This window comes from Rhipicephalus sanguineus, chromosome 2 (assembly GCF_013339695.2).
Source record: "Rhipicephalus sanguineus isolate Rsan-2018 chromosome 2, BIME_Rsan_1.4, whole genome shotgun sequence".
In the NCBI taxonomy this organism is placed as follows: Eukaryota; Metazoa; Arthropoda; class Arachnida; order Ixodida; family Ixodidae; genus Rhipicephalus; species Rhipicephalus sanguineus.
The window spans coordinates 88,132,448-88,147,108 of record NC_051177.1 but is presented as its reverse complement, the minus strand read 5'-3'; the positions used below and the strand labels follow the sequence as shown (position 1 = coordinate 88,147,108).

General features: G+C 46.4%; 1 protein-coding gene across 2 annotated transcripts; it reads left to right on the top strand.

Annotated features, from left to right (window-relative positions):
- The first annotated feature begins 848 nt into the window (after positions 1–848).
- LOC119383332 (elongation of very long chain fatty acids protein AAEL008004) lies at positions 849–10,807 on the top strand. 2 transcript variants are annotated; one of them, XM_037651410.2, is made up of 3 exons: positions 849–1,030; positions 5,296–5,369; positions 9,548–10,807. In XM_037651410.2, exon 3 carries the CDS (start codon positions 9,555–9,557, stop codon positions 10,515–10,517), a length of 963 nt encoding a protein of 320 aa, XP_037507338.1. In that variant the 5' UTR covers positions 849–1,030; positions 5,296–5,369; positions 9,548–9,554; the 3' UTR covers positions 10,518–10,807. The 2 variants fall into 2 exon arrangements, with proteins under 2 accessions (XP_037507338.1, XP_037507337.1); XM_037651409.2 differs by lacking the exons at positions 849–1,030; positions 5,296–5,369 and adding an exon at positions 8,993–9,151.
- Positions 10,808–14,661: the final 3,854 nt, after the last annotated feature.

Genomic DNA, 14,661 nt, shown 5'->3' with positions numbered 1-14,661 from the left:
CTTGTCAGCGGGGAGGATGACAATGCTCTGATCTTGTCGGAGTTCCCGAAGGGCTTTGCTCTCTTCTGCGGTCAAGTTCTTTTTCCCTTGTGACGGCAATTTCGAAAGGATTCCAATTGATTTTAGTCTAATTTCTTCTCTGGCGCTTGGCCTCACACTCTGGACGGCTTCCTCTACAGCCGCTTCGCAAGCGCTCCGCCGCGAGTAGGTGCCTTTTTCCTTACATCGCTACACGAGTTCTAAATTTCTCTATGGTAAACCATGACTGGCGCTTTTAGGAGTGTTGCTCTTCCAGCATCCTCGGCGCCCTTCCGTCGCCGTCCCAAAGGCGCACGTGCGACGGCGTCGTTGTCTTCGCTATCCTATATGTACAACAATAAGCGAGGAAGGGTGGGACGTCCGAGGTTAGGCAAAAAAAGAGAAAAAAAAAAACAGATCTTCGCGCGAAGCCACGGACTTGGTTAGGCACCTGCCTCGTGGCGCATCTCGCGTCCTCCCGCCTTTTGCCCCTTCGCCTTTCAGCTCTCTCTCTCTTTGTGACGGCGGCGGCTTTTCGTCCGCGCGACTTCTCGCATCCTCTCCACCGCCACCTTCCGACGGCGAGACCTGGTGCGGTGACGGCGTGCGCGCGTAGCCGCCTCCCTCCTCGCCCCGCAGCGAATTCCCTCCTCGTCCTCCCGATGCCAGCATTAGCAGGAGCAGTCAGTGGCTGCGGGTACCTCTCGAATCCGGAGCATAAATAGGGTTCGCACTTTCTCGGCCGGCATCAGTCGCTCAAGGCAGACCGGGGCAAACCGATCGCAAGAAACATAGGCGCGTTTTTTTTAACGAAGACCAGTTCTCTACTGGCACCGGGCGTTTTCTTGTTTGGCTTGCCGGCTTCGAGGCGGCGGCGGCCGCATGTGCTGATCCGACCTGCAGTTCGCAGCATCCTGCGCGGAGTTCCTTTCGCTTCTGTTTTATTTTCCTGTTCCACTCGTCGCCCGCTGCGGATTGCTGGAAGCGGTGGATACGAGTGCCGAGCCGTGCCGTAAGTACTTTCTTACATGTGGACCTGTTGCTCCGTATCTCCTCTCTCTTTCTTTCTCGCATTTTTTTTTCTTTCCGTTCGTGCCTCAATGTGCGTCGTATTTTCATAAACGCTAGCCCGTTCCGCCCCTCCAGTCTTCCCTACGAAATTTTAATCGAAGCACAGGACAATGTTACTACGTGAACGTCCGACGCCCCCATCCTCTAATTTACTTTTATCTTTTGGTGTTTGGAGTTTGAACTAATCGGAGCTATCATTGTGCTAGTGTTTAATAAAATACGACGTTTTAGTCAGTCCACTTCCTTCAAAAGCGAACCTATCGGCTGTTGAATATATGTGTCCTGCATCAGCAACCCTTTCCGCAGCCAATGGATGCCATCACACCTGCTTTGGTCATACCTCCTTATCTTCCACATGAGTTGACTCATCAGGCGGTTTCTTTCTATATAGAACTTCCCATGAATTTGGGCACGCAAAACCGGCTATGTATACATCTTGGGACCTTATCGTTAGTAATACTAGTTCAAGCAGCGGAACGGAAAGAAAAAAAAAACGAGGGTCAAAGGAAAAACAAACTTGTCCTCCGTTGAATACCGTCTTGATCATAACTTGTTACTCCGAGCTAAGCCTGGTACCAAGCTTCGTGCCTTCCGCTATCTTCCACTGCTCCGAAGCGAGCGCTATTATGTTATTTGGCGGCGGCAACTTTTGCCTCCCGTGCACTGGCCTGGATACTTTTGAAGTAGACTCTACGTACCTGTGGAATCCACGTTACTGACGGCGGCTGCTAGGAGCATTGTTTTGTTTAACTATCTGTGATCGTTGTGATGCAGGCTACAAGTGCTCCTCTCCATGATGTTTTGAGACTAATCCTGGATAATATGAGGTTATCGCATCCTGTTTTCTTTTCTTCTCAATTTTTTTTATGCTTAACAGTTTGTGTAACGTCGTTGAGCACAGATCTTGCCTATTCTTGTGTATGCAGCTGCTTGAGGATTCACCTAAATACACTTTCTTATTTTGATTAATTTTGTACGGTTCTGTTATGCCGACTTCCTTTATCGAAAGTACGCGGTAACGCAACGAAAGCGACGCCCACATTAAGTTTTCTATTTGTTTGTTTGTTTGATTGAGAAAAAACGACGCTTTGATTACCGCACGCCGGTCGCTTTACATTTTCCGCTTACTTTTTCCGTCACTCCGGCAGAGCTCGCTACGTGTTTTCTGGCGTTCATAGCACCATTCGAGCCTAACTGCTATGACCATTACAAATTTGAGACTATGAGAAACTGAGCAGCATAAAAAAGTTAGACACATCTTTGCAGACTATCCGTGCGTAATGCAGGCAATGTAACCGCTGATCGCAAGAAAAAGTCCGAGCGCGACTTATGTGCACTTTTCAAAAAAAGGAAAAAAAGAAAGACTTCTTTGTCATTTTTTTTTGTGAGTTCTGACTTGCCACGTATATGAATCTTTAAATAGACATGTTAACTTCCTTTTGGGACCATTATACTCTCTTTGAGGAGTCGTGGGAACCAAAATATCCACGGAGTGAATGATGATGAGTGGGCGAAGCTGCGGAGGTTCATCGGTAAACCGTGAATCTTCCGTGAATTCTGCCCAGTACATCATCACCGACGTGAGATCGGGCGCGTTTATACTAAAGGTTCGATGAGTTATGACGACTTGCAGCTCACTTTAATTTTACATGTACGCTGTGAATTTTCATTGTTTAGAAAACCATTGCTTTAGAAAACATCTGGCGTCTTTCGTTAAGCAGCTGGCGTCTTTTCGTTTTGCTTTAGAAACATCTGGCGTTCTTTCGTTTTGCTTTTACAAAACATCTGGCGTCTTTCGTTGGTTTATTTCATCAGTCAACGGCGTTTTGAACAAAATTTTTATTGTTTAATCACGCACAGGAGAAATCTCACCAGGCACTACCTTGGAGGTAAACAATGGCTGCTAATGGGAATGAGAGACAGAAGAAGTCGGCTTTTAGCTAACACTTACACTTCTACTTCTACTAACGTTTCTTACTGGAACATGCCAATGGCTGCTAATGGGGAATGAGAGACAGAAGAATTCGGCTTTTAGTTAACGCGCACGCTTCGAATTTTTTATTGTTCAACAACGCACAGGAAAAATCTCCCACCGGCACCACCTTGGAGGTCAAAGCGTAAGACTGGTTACGCACTACGACTACGACTACGAGGGACGAACGGGTGCCGCCTTAAGGAGCTTCGCCCCTAAAAGAGTAAACGAGTCTTTTTAAAGGGAGTCATATACGTGGCAAGTCAGGACTGACCGAAAAGAGTCACACATACCATTTTTCTCTTTATTATACTGTGTTCCACGTTGAGAACTCCCAGTTTCACTCCTCGTACCTTTTCTATGCGTAAAGAAAAATGCGCTTCATTACCAGTAGCTCTTCATAACTATTCGGGGATAGGTAACTTCAGCAAGATTTTTGGTGTCACAAACCAAGACTCCGAGAACAACAGCGAGCTACGTTTTTTCAGAGGCCATAACATTCAATGCTGCGTCGAGGAAGACGACGTTGTATGAATTGCAATGAAGCTGTTGATCGTTGCATATTAGACAAATGTTATTACCGAATTTTTTCGTTCCTTTTTAAGTATCATAATTCACGCTGAATTTCCTAAAAGCTCTGAAAATGTATAATCAAAGCTCGTTTTTTTTTACTACCTGTTCACAACGAACGTCAAGCGCAGCGCGCCTTTGGAAGTGAACAAAGAAACTCGACGCCTCGCGAATGCATGGCGGATGTGGCAGTCACGTGTCGATGGCGTGCTCGAAGGACGTGACAGTCACACACAGAATGCGAGACCGAACTCTTTCATTTATAAACGCAAGCGGACACGCTTTTCCTTTTTCGACTCAACTATTCGCACATCGGCTGCTGTGTGTAAGTACATGCCACTGTTATCTGGTGCCACGCCATTACCACTACGAGATTCGATGAAGAAATGAGTATCTCTTTCACGTCCTAAGCTTCACCTGCGAATAACTTTTTGGCACATGGATCGAGTAAAGCATGATCCATTTACTGAACTAATAATTTATTACTCTTACTGTCGCCATTTGAATTCACGTTATTACCTCCACTTTTGGCAGGTCAATCACACTGACATTTTTTATCGTTGTCGTATTGCTTGCACGCCGCCGTTTCTTATACGTGTTACTTTTAATTATCCTGCTCCGCTTAACCTTGGGTTTCTTGGCCAATGCTTCACAGTAAGCGTCACAGCACGAATGAATGCGAGCAACAGAAAGCTTTTCATCACAAGCAATGCACGGAATGATATGTTAGTCCTTATACCGTGGCCAGAACTAGAAATGTGTCCGTGTGGACGCTTTATCGCCATGTGAATTTCCTGCAGCAAACTGTACATTACCTGTTATATTCACTTATTTTAGTGCGCTACATGTTTTTTCATTAGTTGTTCACTTTTTTAAAATTTTGGGTACCACTTTTTTTTCGCTGCAGAACTTGTAGAAGTGGAGTAGCCGAGGTTATATAAACCTCTACCTCTCTACAGCAAGCAAGTTAAAACAGAACAGAACAGAATGCGAGCAGTTATACTCAGAACGGTGGCCGCTTGTGAGAGGTCGCTGCTGTTGCATGTCACACGATCTCAAATAGCAAATAGCGCGTAAGAGCAATCGCTAGGCTGACTTTTCAGATACCATTGAAAATTTCCAAGGTATTTATGTCTGCTCGGTGATGCTTCTCTCGTGAAATAATCTACAGCATCAAAAGAATCGCTGAAATTGAGTGTTCTTTTAAGTGCACCCACTTCCAATTTGATTGAAGGTAGCGTCATATTTTCGCTTTGTCACTTTTACATCAATATTCGTAGCTCTGTTTTCTTTCACTGTATCTTCAGCTAAATATAGACTACCTGGTCAGCATTTTGTTTTTTTTTTCCTCTCCCTCATCGACACTTGACGACGTGTTATACCACGTTTATTTTTTTTTTTGCTTTTCATCTCGGCTAAGGATCAGACATAGCCGACCCTTCCTGTGGCCTCAAAGTCCTGTTCCGAAACGCTGCAACCTGACTATCTATTAGTCTATAAGTAAACCAAGCTGACAATAAATAGGCCCGATACGGAAAAAAAAAGGTTGATAGACAAACAATCATTCTCCTAACTAAGCGATGTTTATAAAGAATGCTATCGTACCGAGCATTCAGTGATTATTCTGACCTGCTACGTGGTTTGTCATTCTTTTCGCATCGCAGGAGACTCCGACGCGCACACGGAACAAGCAACCTAGCTAAGCTCATCTTCCGTCTGTGACAGGAACAGATACCTGGTAAGCTTTTCATGCTCTGACTTGCTACTGTGGCGCTATAAGTGCTCCAATAAAATCCTCACTGCTTGTCTGTTGCTACGTAAAAGGTGAGGTCACATAAGGTAGATGCCGTTCTTGATGATGATAGTTTCTGTTAACACCTCGTAGTGAACCTCAAGCTGTTAAAAAGCCTACCGCCTTCCTTGTTACTGCTTGTCGCGAGGCTGACTGCTGAACGATGGCCTACTGTGAAACCGTGAAGTCGAGCCCGATTCCACTTACTCTTGAGATAATCACGTAGTTATCCTGCGCCCAGACAGCAATTATCAATGTCGCATACCCATCGTAGGAAAGCACTTATTGCAGTGTACGTTTCCCCCAATAAAAAATAAATTATGGCGCGTAACGTCCCGAAACTGCCGAGCTTGTTAAGAGAGACGCCTATCAAGGGCTCCGGTTTAATTATATATTCCAGAAGAGACTCAATAGAAAGATAAGCAACGGTTACAGAACTCCCACTTGCAAAGGATTCTGTAGCCTACTCTAAACCTAACTACAGTGACACTTTTACGCTTGAGCATCCGTTAAATGCGGCCCCGAGGCTGAGATTCGAATACACGACGTGCTGCTTAGCAGCGATGCGTCATAGCCAGCCATGCCGCTTACCTCATAAGCCACTGACCAAATGAATACATCAGAAAATTAGGCCAAGGAAAACATAGAGGACAATAATTGTTGTCTTATAACTGTAGTATAGTAATCATGACGTGAACTGAAATGAATGAAAGTGGACGAAAAATCACCCTCGGTGATTTTTCGTCACGTCATAATTGCGGCACTGCAGTTAAACACAACAATTAATGTCCTCTATGCTTTCCTTTGCATAATTTTCTGTTGGATTCTTTTGGTTGCGTCTCACAAAGAAACAAACCCCTCAAAAAAAAAAATTTCCTTGTTTTGTTCATTCGTAAGCCACTGCAGCATTAAGGTCTTTAAAAAAACATTTCGAATCTTTATTAGAAAACTTAGAATCAGCGAAAAGCAGCAATAACGAAATTCGGTAGTGTAAATAAATTGTACGTTTTCTTTTTTTTTTCTGTGTAAACTGGGTGGGGTTAGATATCAGCCTCACACACGTGCTGTCACAGCAAGAGCGGTGAGATTCCTCGCGGGCAGCACGAATGAGGAAAGCATCGCGCAATCTCTCGACGGCACGCGACCAGCGTGCACACAGAGTTTTCATCACCGATAAGACCTCGGCCAAGTGAGCGCGTGCGCGTGGCAAGTTCGTCGCATTACATTTAAAGCTGCTGCTCCCTCTCCCCCCACCCCATTTACTTTCGCTTCCTCGGTGTGCGTCAACTTCATTGCATTTCGATGTTAGCCAGGCTCATTGAATTGAACGCGTCATCCTACCGAGATACGTTCGCTGTAAAGGATAAACAGTGATACCTTCGTAAGCGGACGCCACATTCAGACGCTCGAAGTGTCTTCGGGACACCTTGAATGTTTAGCTTTCCGCCTCCACTTACCTCTGTACATAGCTACAAAGACTCGAATTTATCCGCTCGCGGATAACCGTGAGCTGGAACTCGTGTAATATTATCGGAGAGATACACAGAATTGCGTCGATACCCTTCCCCTTTAAATCTATAGAAGCGGTCTCTTCCGCAGCGCAGTCGAACTTTCCGCCGGCATCTGATCGTCTAATCGGCCTGCGCATTTTCCTCACAGCGTCTTTTCCACTCACTCGCGTGATTTCCCCGCTCCTTGGCTGCCTTGAGCATAACGCGATATCCATCCCGATGCCTACGAGCAGTGTGTTGCGCAACTTGGTTGTTTCTTTAGATTACATTCAGAAGCTTCCCAACTCTACTCTTTCTTCGTGTCACCAATTTCCGTTTGGAATATTGTAAAGGGAAAGCGTCGGACGAAATCATAAACAAATGTTTTCTGGGCACGATGTGTATCCCACATGCGAGAGCGGTGAAGGAGGGCGCAGCTTCAGGAGCTTAGCCACAAGGATCTTAGCCAGGTCGATGTTGCATGTCATCAGGGGGCGTCGCCAGAAACTTTTTTTCGGGGTTTGGCGGAGGGGGGGGTGGATTGCACCCTCCTCTCAACACCCCCACATGGCTACGCCAATGCATGCCATGGCCGCATGCAGTTCGAGGAAGTTACGACGTGAACCGCGGACTAAGTACGTGTCACGCGGTTCCACTTCGCCCCGAAATATGCTGCAGCTCAATTGTAGAACATAATCGGCGCCGTGCATAGCCTATATAAACGCGTGATAGCGCAAAAATCCCGCAATAAGTGGAACCGCTACGTTGCACTGTGGCTGAACGTTACCTTCCGAGTGTTCCCGCAACTCTGGCAGATATACGAGGGAAGTGTAAATTGCCGAAGGAGCTTGTTGTGCACGCGGGCCCCATTCGCGCGCCTGGTTACTCCTGGAGCCACAACTCTGGGCCTCTTGTGTCCTCTTGCATGCTTCGGGAATTTCGTTGAACAATACGCGGCGCCAAGTTTTGTGCCGTAGCGTTCACGAAGTTAACCATAATCTGCTGGCGAACGTTCTTTTCTTTATGTAGATATATATCTATATATTTTGGGTAGGTCAGGTTCGCAGGGAGCACAGAGTTTTTGTGGAAGGGTTGTCAGACAATACGGATATACTTTGGCGCTAATAAGGCAACTTTCAGATGACTAATTAGCGAAACATTGATAATAAACCTTCTTATTTTGTCACTCTTTACTAATAAATCTTGAGATAGACACATTTTAATTCATTCCTTTCATTATTCTTTTAATATGTTGAGGAACTTGTTCCTAATTCAGAACGTTCGTAGTCGAATTCCGACACCCAGTGCTCTAGAGACCGAGCTCGCCACTACAGCGAAATAAGCGAATTCTTGCTGGTCTTGCTATATTCACATGATTAGCTGCTGAGTACTTCACCTTCGACTAAATTACCTTCCGCGAAAACGCTACGCTCACAAAATGCACAGCCTTTTATATTAAAAAAAAAAAGGTGTGCCTATTCGAAAGAAACACTGTACTGAGATAGTCTGCAATAATTCGGCTTCTATACCACTGACGGGCTCTTAAATGTTGTGCTTGATGTTGTTTGAATGCAGCGCCCTCAAGAAGGCGACAATATTAACTAGCATTGATGACTTGGGCTAGACAGCGTCTCAAGTTTACGTCACATAAAACATAGCCACACAGCCACCTCAAACCGAGCTATGTTTGTATACGATTGCACGGGTCGCGAGATAATAATAAAAGGAAAGATTGTTAACTCAGCTCTTCGGTACATATCTGCACGAATGCTAAGAGATAGCACGACAAAAAAGTAGACAAAGTTCGAGAACATGAGTAAGCAAAGATTAGGCGAGCCAATTTCATTCCCGAAGCCAGGTTTGCCTCCTTACGTCAGAGAAACGCGTCAATGGCACTGTTGCTCGCGGTTCAATTACGTAGACCAACTTCGATTACGTAGACCAGTGATCATGCCTGCTGTCTGCCGCAGTTGCACCTCGAGCCACGTTTAGACACCGCACATACGTGTTGAAAAAGGAAGAAGTGCAAGGCATATTTCAATGATGCTCCTATATCGACAGCAGGGTGCGCACTATGCTCTTATCGGAGTGAGCACATAGCGGAGCCACGTAGTTCAGTGATCCCTTACACGTCCCCACCGTTTCGGTGCGCAATAGTGCGTAAAGGTTCAATTGTTTCGTGACAAACTTCAGCTGCTGAATGCCGTTCGCGCCCCGGTGAACAAAAGTAGAACACAGGTGCGTTGTGACTGTCTTGCGGAGAGAGCGGCCCTTGTCGAGCTTAATATATTCACTGAATAGCATCCGATGCGTTACGTCTGCTACAGTGTATTGCAGTCTCTTTTGTTATTACCGCTAGTAACTGGGCCTTTTACGTAACGAGTCAGCGTTGTTAGTGTGTGTTAATGTACCATGTGTGCTAGCGAACAATACGTCCTTATACAGCTCTTTCTATCTTCGCTAATAGTCACTTCGTTCGTAGTTTGTTGACGTAGCGAATGTTCGAGCTTTGTTTGTGAGTTTTAACGCAGCCTTGAAGCATACTTCTTTTGTCTTTTTCTTGCGCGAGCATGACCGACGACCTCGGCGTCCTTGGAGCGCTAACGTCGAGCGTGCTGTTCCTTTCTTTTCTAGTTCCACAATGGCGAGCTACGTCATGGACTTTGTGGAACAACTCAAATCGCACGCTGACCCCCGCACTAAGGACTTCCCTTTGATCGGCAACCCGACGATGGTGCTGACCCTCATCGCCGGTTACCTGTACGTGGTCAAGGTGTGGGGGCCCCGGTACATGGAAGACCGCAAGGCCTACGACCTCAAGCACATCATCATGGCCTACAACGCCTGCATGGTAATGCTCAACACGTTCTTCTTCTACAAGTTTCTCTCGCACTCGTACCTGGGCGGCGGCTACAGCTGGATTTGTCAAGGCATCGACTTCCAAGACCCGGGTTCGATCACCATCGTGTCGTACTGCTGGTGGTACTTTATGGTGCGTATCCTGGACTTCGCCGACACGCTGTTCTTCCTGTTGCGCAAGAAGTACAGCCACATCTCGTTCCTGCACGTCGTCCACCACAGCCTGGTCGTCTGGAACGGCTGGCTCTTCATCACGTTCGGGGCCGACGGTCAGGGCATCATGGGCGTCTCCATCAACTCGTTCATCCACATCGTCATGTACACGTACTACTTCTTGTCCGCTCTGGGACCCTCCGTGCAGAAGTACCTGTGGTGGAAGAAGTACATCACCACCATGCAGATTGTACAGTTCGCCGTCTTCATCGGGTTTGTCTGCGTGCCCTTGTTCAAGGACTGCGGCTACCCGCGCTTCCTGACCTATCTCGCCGCGTCCCAGTGCTTCTTCTTCTTGGTGCTCTTCGTCAACTTCTACATTCACACCTACGTCAGGACCAGGAGGGGAGAGGTGCACTTCTTCTGCGGCAACTACGAAGCCACTTCGCAGGCGAAGGGAGACGAGCAAGGGACGAAGAACGGCACGATCGTCAACGAAAGCGGCGCCGCCACGAACGGCAACGGTCACGTGAATGGCCACCTAAACGGCTCTGGACTTAAGAAGAGGGAAGTCAAGATACGCACCCACTAAATCGCAGGAAAGGAAAAAAAAAGACGGCAGTGAAAGGCTCTTGGCGCATGCAAGCGACGTCGCGAGCATTATTCAACGGACTCGGCGTCGTCGGGACTGACAGCGCGTGCCTTGCGGAACTGCATTGTTGTCGTTGCGGTGTCAGTCAGCTGACCGGGAGCATTTATTTATATTCCAGTGTGTTTTTCGAAAATGTGGCGCCCTGTCGTGCTTACTGTAGTGTCCGGAAACGAATTGCACCTACAGCCAATGGACGCTCGGATGTTTTAGTTCGAGAGCGACGTGAGGCGCAGTGTTCAAAGCGTTTCGTCGCTTTTCCTGTAGTTAGGCGTATTCAATCGTTGTCGCGCGCCTACATGTGTTGGCGTTCCATCGACAATTTTCCCACGGGCAATTAGGAATCAACAAAATCCTCATGCGTGGACCGAAGATACTTTTTTCGTCTCTTCTCGTTTAGTCACACTGCACGTTCATCCTCATTTCACGCACGTGGAAAAACATTTTTACTTCACTGCCGTTTTTTTTTTTAATTCATTGTAAAGTACGGCAGTGCAGAAGCCACAGCAGCTGTGATAGCAGCTCGTGTGTTTATTGCGCTGCGTTGATGCGTCTTTCCGCGAATGTGCACGTGATGTCAGCGATTTCATCATGTCTCTTGTACTTATCGCTGACGGTCAACTCTTGTACATATACATTTGTTGTACTGTTGTATCTTGACGAATACACACGTTTTCATCAGTCGTAGTTGCATTTTCATTTCGCGTTGACAACTTGGTGTCTGCAATCTTGTCTCCTCCGGGTGTGCGTACAGACGAAGTGTAAGCTTATTTTCCGTGTCTTTTTTCCTGTTTCTTTGAGAAAGCGGGTGCAGGCACTCACTTCTTGCCGCGGAGATTCCTTCCAGTGACGTCTACCAGAAAAAAAAAAACTATGCTCTTCTTGCTGACGTCGCTAATCACTCATTGTTCTGTCACCGCAGGTAATATAAGCATACAGCCGAAGTGCTTTCTTTTTTCCTTGTTTTGTTCTTGAAACATGTTTCGAAGATGTACCGACCTCGAAAAACAGGCTTTCCTGAAACGGCGTCCTTTATTTGCAGCACTCTTTTTTTTCTTTTTTTTATCGAGCTGTCGTATAGGATCGCTCGTTGCAAAATGCCCCGTGGCTGAGAATCTTAGTGAATAAGACATGTTACCGCGCAAGAATGTCGCGGGAAACATCGTGTTCACGAGCAAGCCATAGTCTGTAGGCTGAACAAGCTGTACTGCATAATGTATTCACAACACTGCTTAAGGAATAAATTTTGGATTTCACGCGCCGTAATCACGATGTGATCACGATGACCTTCATGTAACTGGCGACTACTTAGGAATTTCGGCCTGGTGTGTTTCGTCTGATTAGACGAGTTTTTGAATTTGGCTGGCAACAAAGCGCTGCTGCCGCTTTCCGGGGACCCATGACCTATAGTTTATCAGCGCAATGCCACTCAGCCGTAGCGCGGTGGGCAAAGTCGTGAACGCTGTGTCATTTACTTAAAGGGACACTAAAGAGAAACAATGAATCGGTTTAGATCGATAAATTGTGCTCTGAGAACTTTAATATCGTTAATTTCGCCATCATATGTTTATTAATGGAGGATAAAATAAAGTTCGAAGTTTCCTTTTTAAATGTCGCGCCGAAATCTTCCCGTGGGACGTCATGGATTTCAAAGTGTATTTCGTGTATTTTGGCGCCATTGGCTCAACAAGATTACCCCAAACTTCGTATGCTAAATCTATGGCTCCCTCAGAGCACAATGTACTTCATTTTTACCGATTAGGAACTACGTACTCCCTAGTAGGCGCCGTTAAAAATTGACGTCACGGCGAATGGTGCGGAAACTTCAAGGGGGCGTCGACACGCATACTTTGTTTTTGCGCGTTTTCTCGCTTACTAAGCGTCTTCTCGCAGCAAGCGTGGGGTTTTTCGTATCGCGAAAGAGAATTTTACTGATATGAGGAAAATTGTTTTGCTCTTTAGTGTCCCTTTAAGATGGTGCATGTTGGACGGTCGCCCACTTCATGACAATCGAGCACATGTCTGTAAAGGAAGCGTAAAAAGACAGCAGCTTTCTACTTGGACTGGTTGCAAGCACTATCTCTCAAGCTGGTAAATGCCGATTTCTTGACATCGCAGTGCACCTGTTGATTGTATCAGATAGACGCAAGGACGACCGCCCGAATATACCTCATAAACATAAGTCTCTGTCGTTTTTTTTTTTCTCTGCATAGTTTGTTTAATGTTGATTAGTGCGAACGGAAGATATGCACCACAACGAAAGCTCGCAAGAGGTATCCATGAACGGGGTGTAAAATGCTGCGATGTGGAAAAAAAAAGTGACGAGTTATGACAGTTCGGATCGTTTTACAATTTTATCGTTCCGCATGGAATTATGCAATCGCAGTATATAGTAATCACAGGGAGGTTGTCTCCAAACACTCTTGCTTCATCGATGGCGTCGCGGCTGACTTGTATAACCAGGCTCGTAATAATGACACCTGTTCTATCGTTGGCAGCAGCTTCACAGTACCACGCTTAAATTCTTGCAAATTGCGACCTCTCCGGAACAAGATTGTTTATGTTCCCATAGAAGCTATTTAGTTCTCGCACTTTCAGATTAGTCTGTAGTTTGCTGTAATACAAGAAGACGCATTGCCACCATAGAAAGAACACGAAAGAATGTCATGTTTCGTGCATTTTCTATGGTGGTTATGCGTCTTTTTATATTCCAACAAGCATGTGCCGATTAGCCCAGCTACAAGTGTTACGATATACAGTTCTTCCGCTTCAATTTATCCCCGTCAACTCAGTTATTGAATGTAATTCATTAGGTTGTTGTCAAGAAAACAAGGCTAAAGCAATGGCATCACGACAGAGCCTCTGTTCCTAAATCCTCTCGTGATCCCCCTAAAAACTGTTTTCCTTTTTGTATCATGGGGCTTCGTCCGCCTCGGTGGTACAGTGGTTACGGTGCTCGGGTACTGACCCGAAGGTCGCAGATTCGATCGCGGGCGCGGCGGTCTCGTTTTATATGGAGGCGAAATGCTAGAGGTCCGTGCACTGTGCGATGTCAGTGCACGAACAGATGCTATTAAATCTTGGGTATTGCATTGCAGTCTTTTCAGCGTCTTTTCTTACGAACTGGAGCGCATTTATGGTGAATGTCGGGCTACGCCTCTTTACCCCTTCACTGGCACCTAATGCCAGTATTCGAAAGTTCAGCTTAATCGAATAACGCGAGGAACTGGTTGGAGCTTCTGTATAGCCCTTGCGAGTCAATCCAGGGATGCTGGGGTCCTCTTCAAAGGCTCTGCAAGCACACTGTCGAAGAGAAAACAATATATGGAGAGAAAAGTGCGACCTCGGAGACAAATGAGCGAAACTGGAGGAAGTTGCAGCGCGTCTCCCCTCAGAGACACAATGGGCGCAGCTGACACAATGGGACGGCATGGCGAAGCCTCGTCTTCCGATGTCAATGCCGCTCTATCGGCTCCAACCTGTTTCAGCATTTCCCAACCACCCAAGGACGGATGCTGTGGCGGTACTTTCAAAGAAAGCAGTCTCCTCGTGGGCACGGCGAGTCATTACATGACGGAAGCAAGAAGGGAACGGAAAAACCGTATTACTCGGCAAATCTGGCGCCGAAGGATGTTCATTTGCATCAACGTGAGCTGCCGCTATCAGAACCACTTAATGTCGCAGCAGTGCCGCGATTTCGCGTAATGACGTGAGTGTCGAGTACGTTTGCGCATGCACGGATGACTGGTAAACAACGAAGCGCGATCACTACAGCGTGTGGTAACCAGAAGCCTACGTCATTACTTGGCTGAGAAATGAAACGTGGGCGCGTAATGTGCTGACGTCAGGGTAGCATGCCAGCTTGCGACATAACATTGACAGCTCAGTGTGTAGGCGTTCAAAATGCTGCGTACAATTAGATCCCGTTCTGATCTGACCGCGTAGTGAACGCGATCAATACACACAAGCGTAATGTGTATACTACTAAAACACACGCGTAGTGAACGATACTGTGCATTTACTAACAATGAATCGATCTGTCGGGGGAGTGATACATAAATGGCTTGTAGGCACTGTTTACGGAATA

Bases quoted from the DNA above. Each gene is read 5' to 3' on its own strand.
- LOC119383332 (XM_037651410.2), top strand. From the start codon at position 9,555: ATGGCGAGCTACGTCATGGACTTTGTGGAACAACTCAAATCGCACGCT.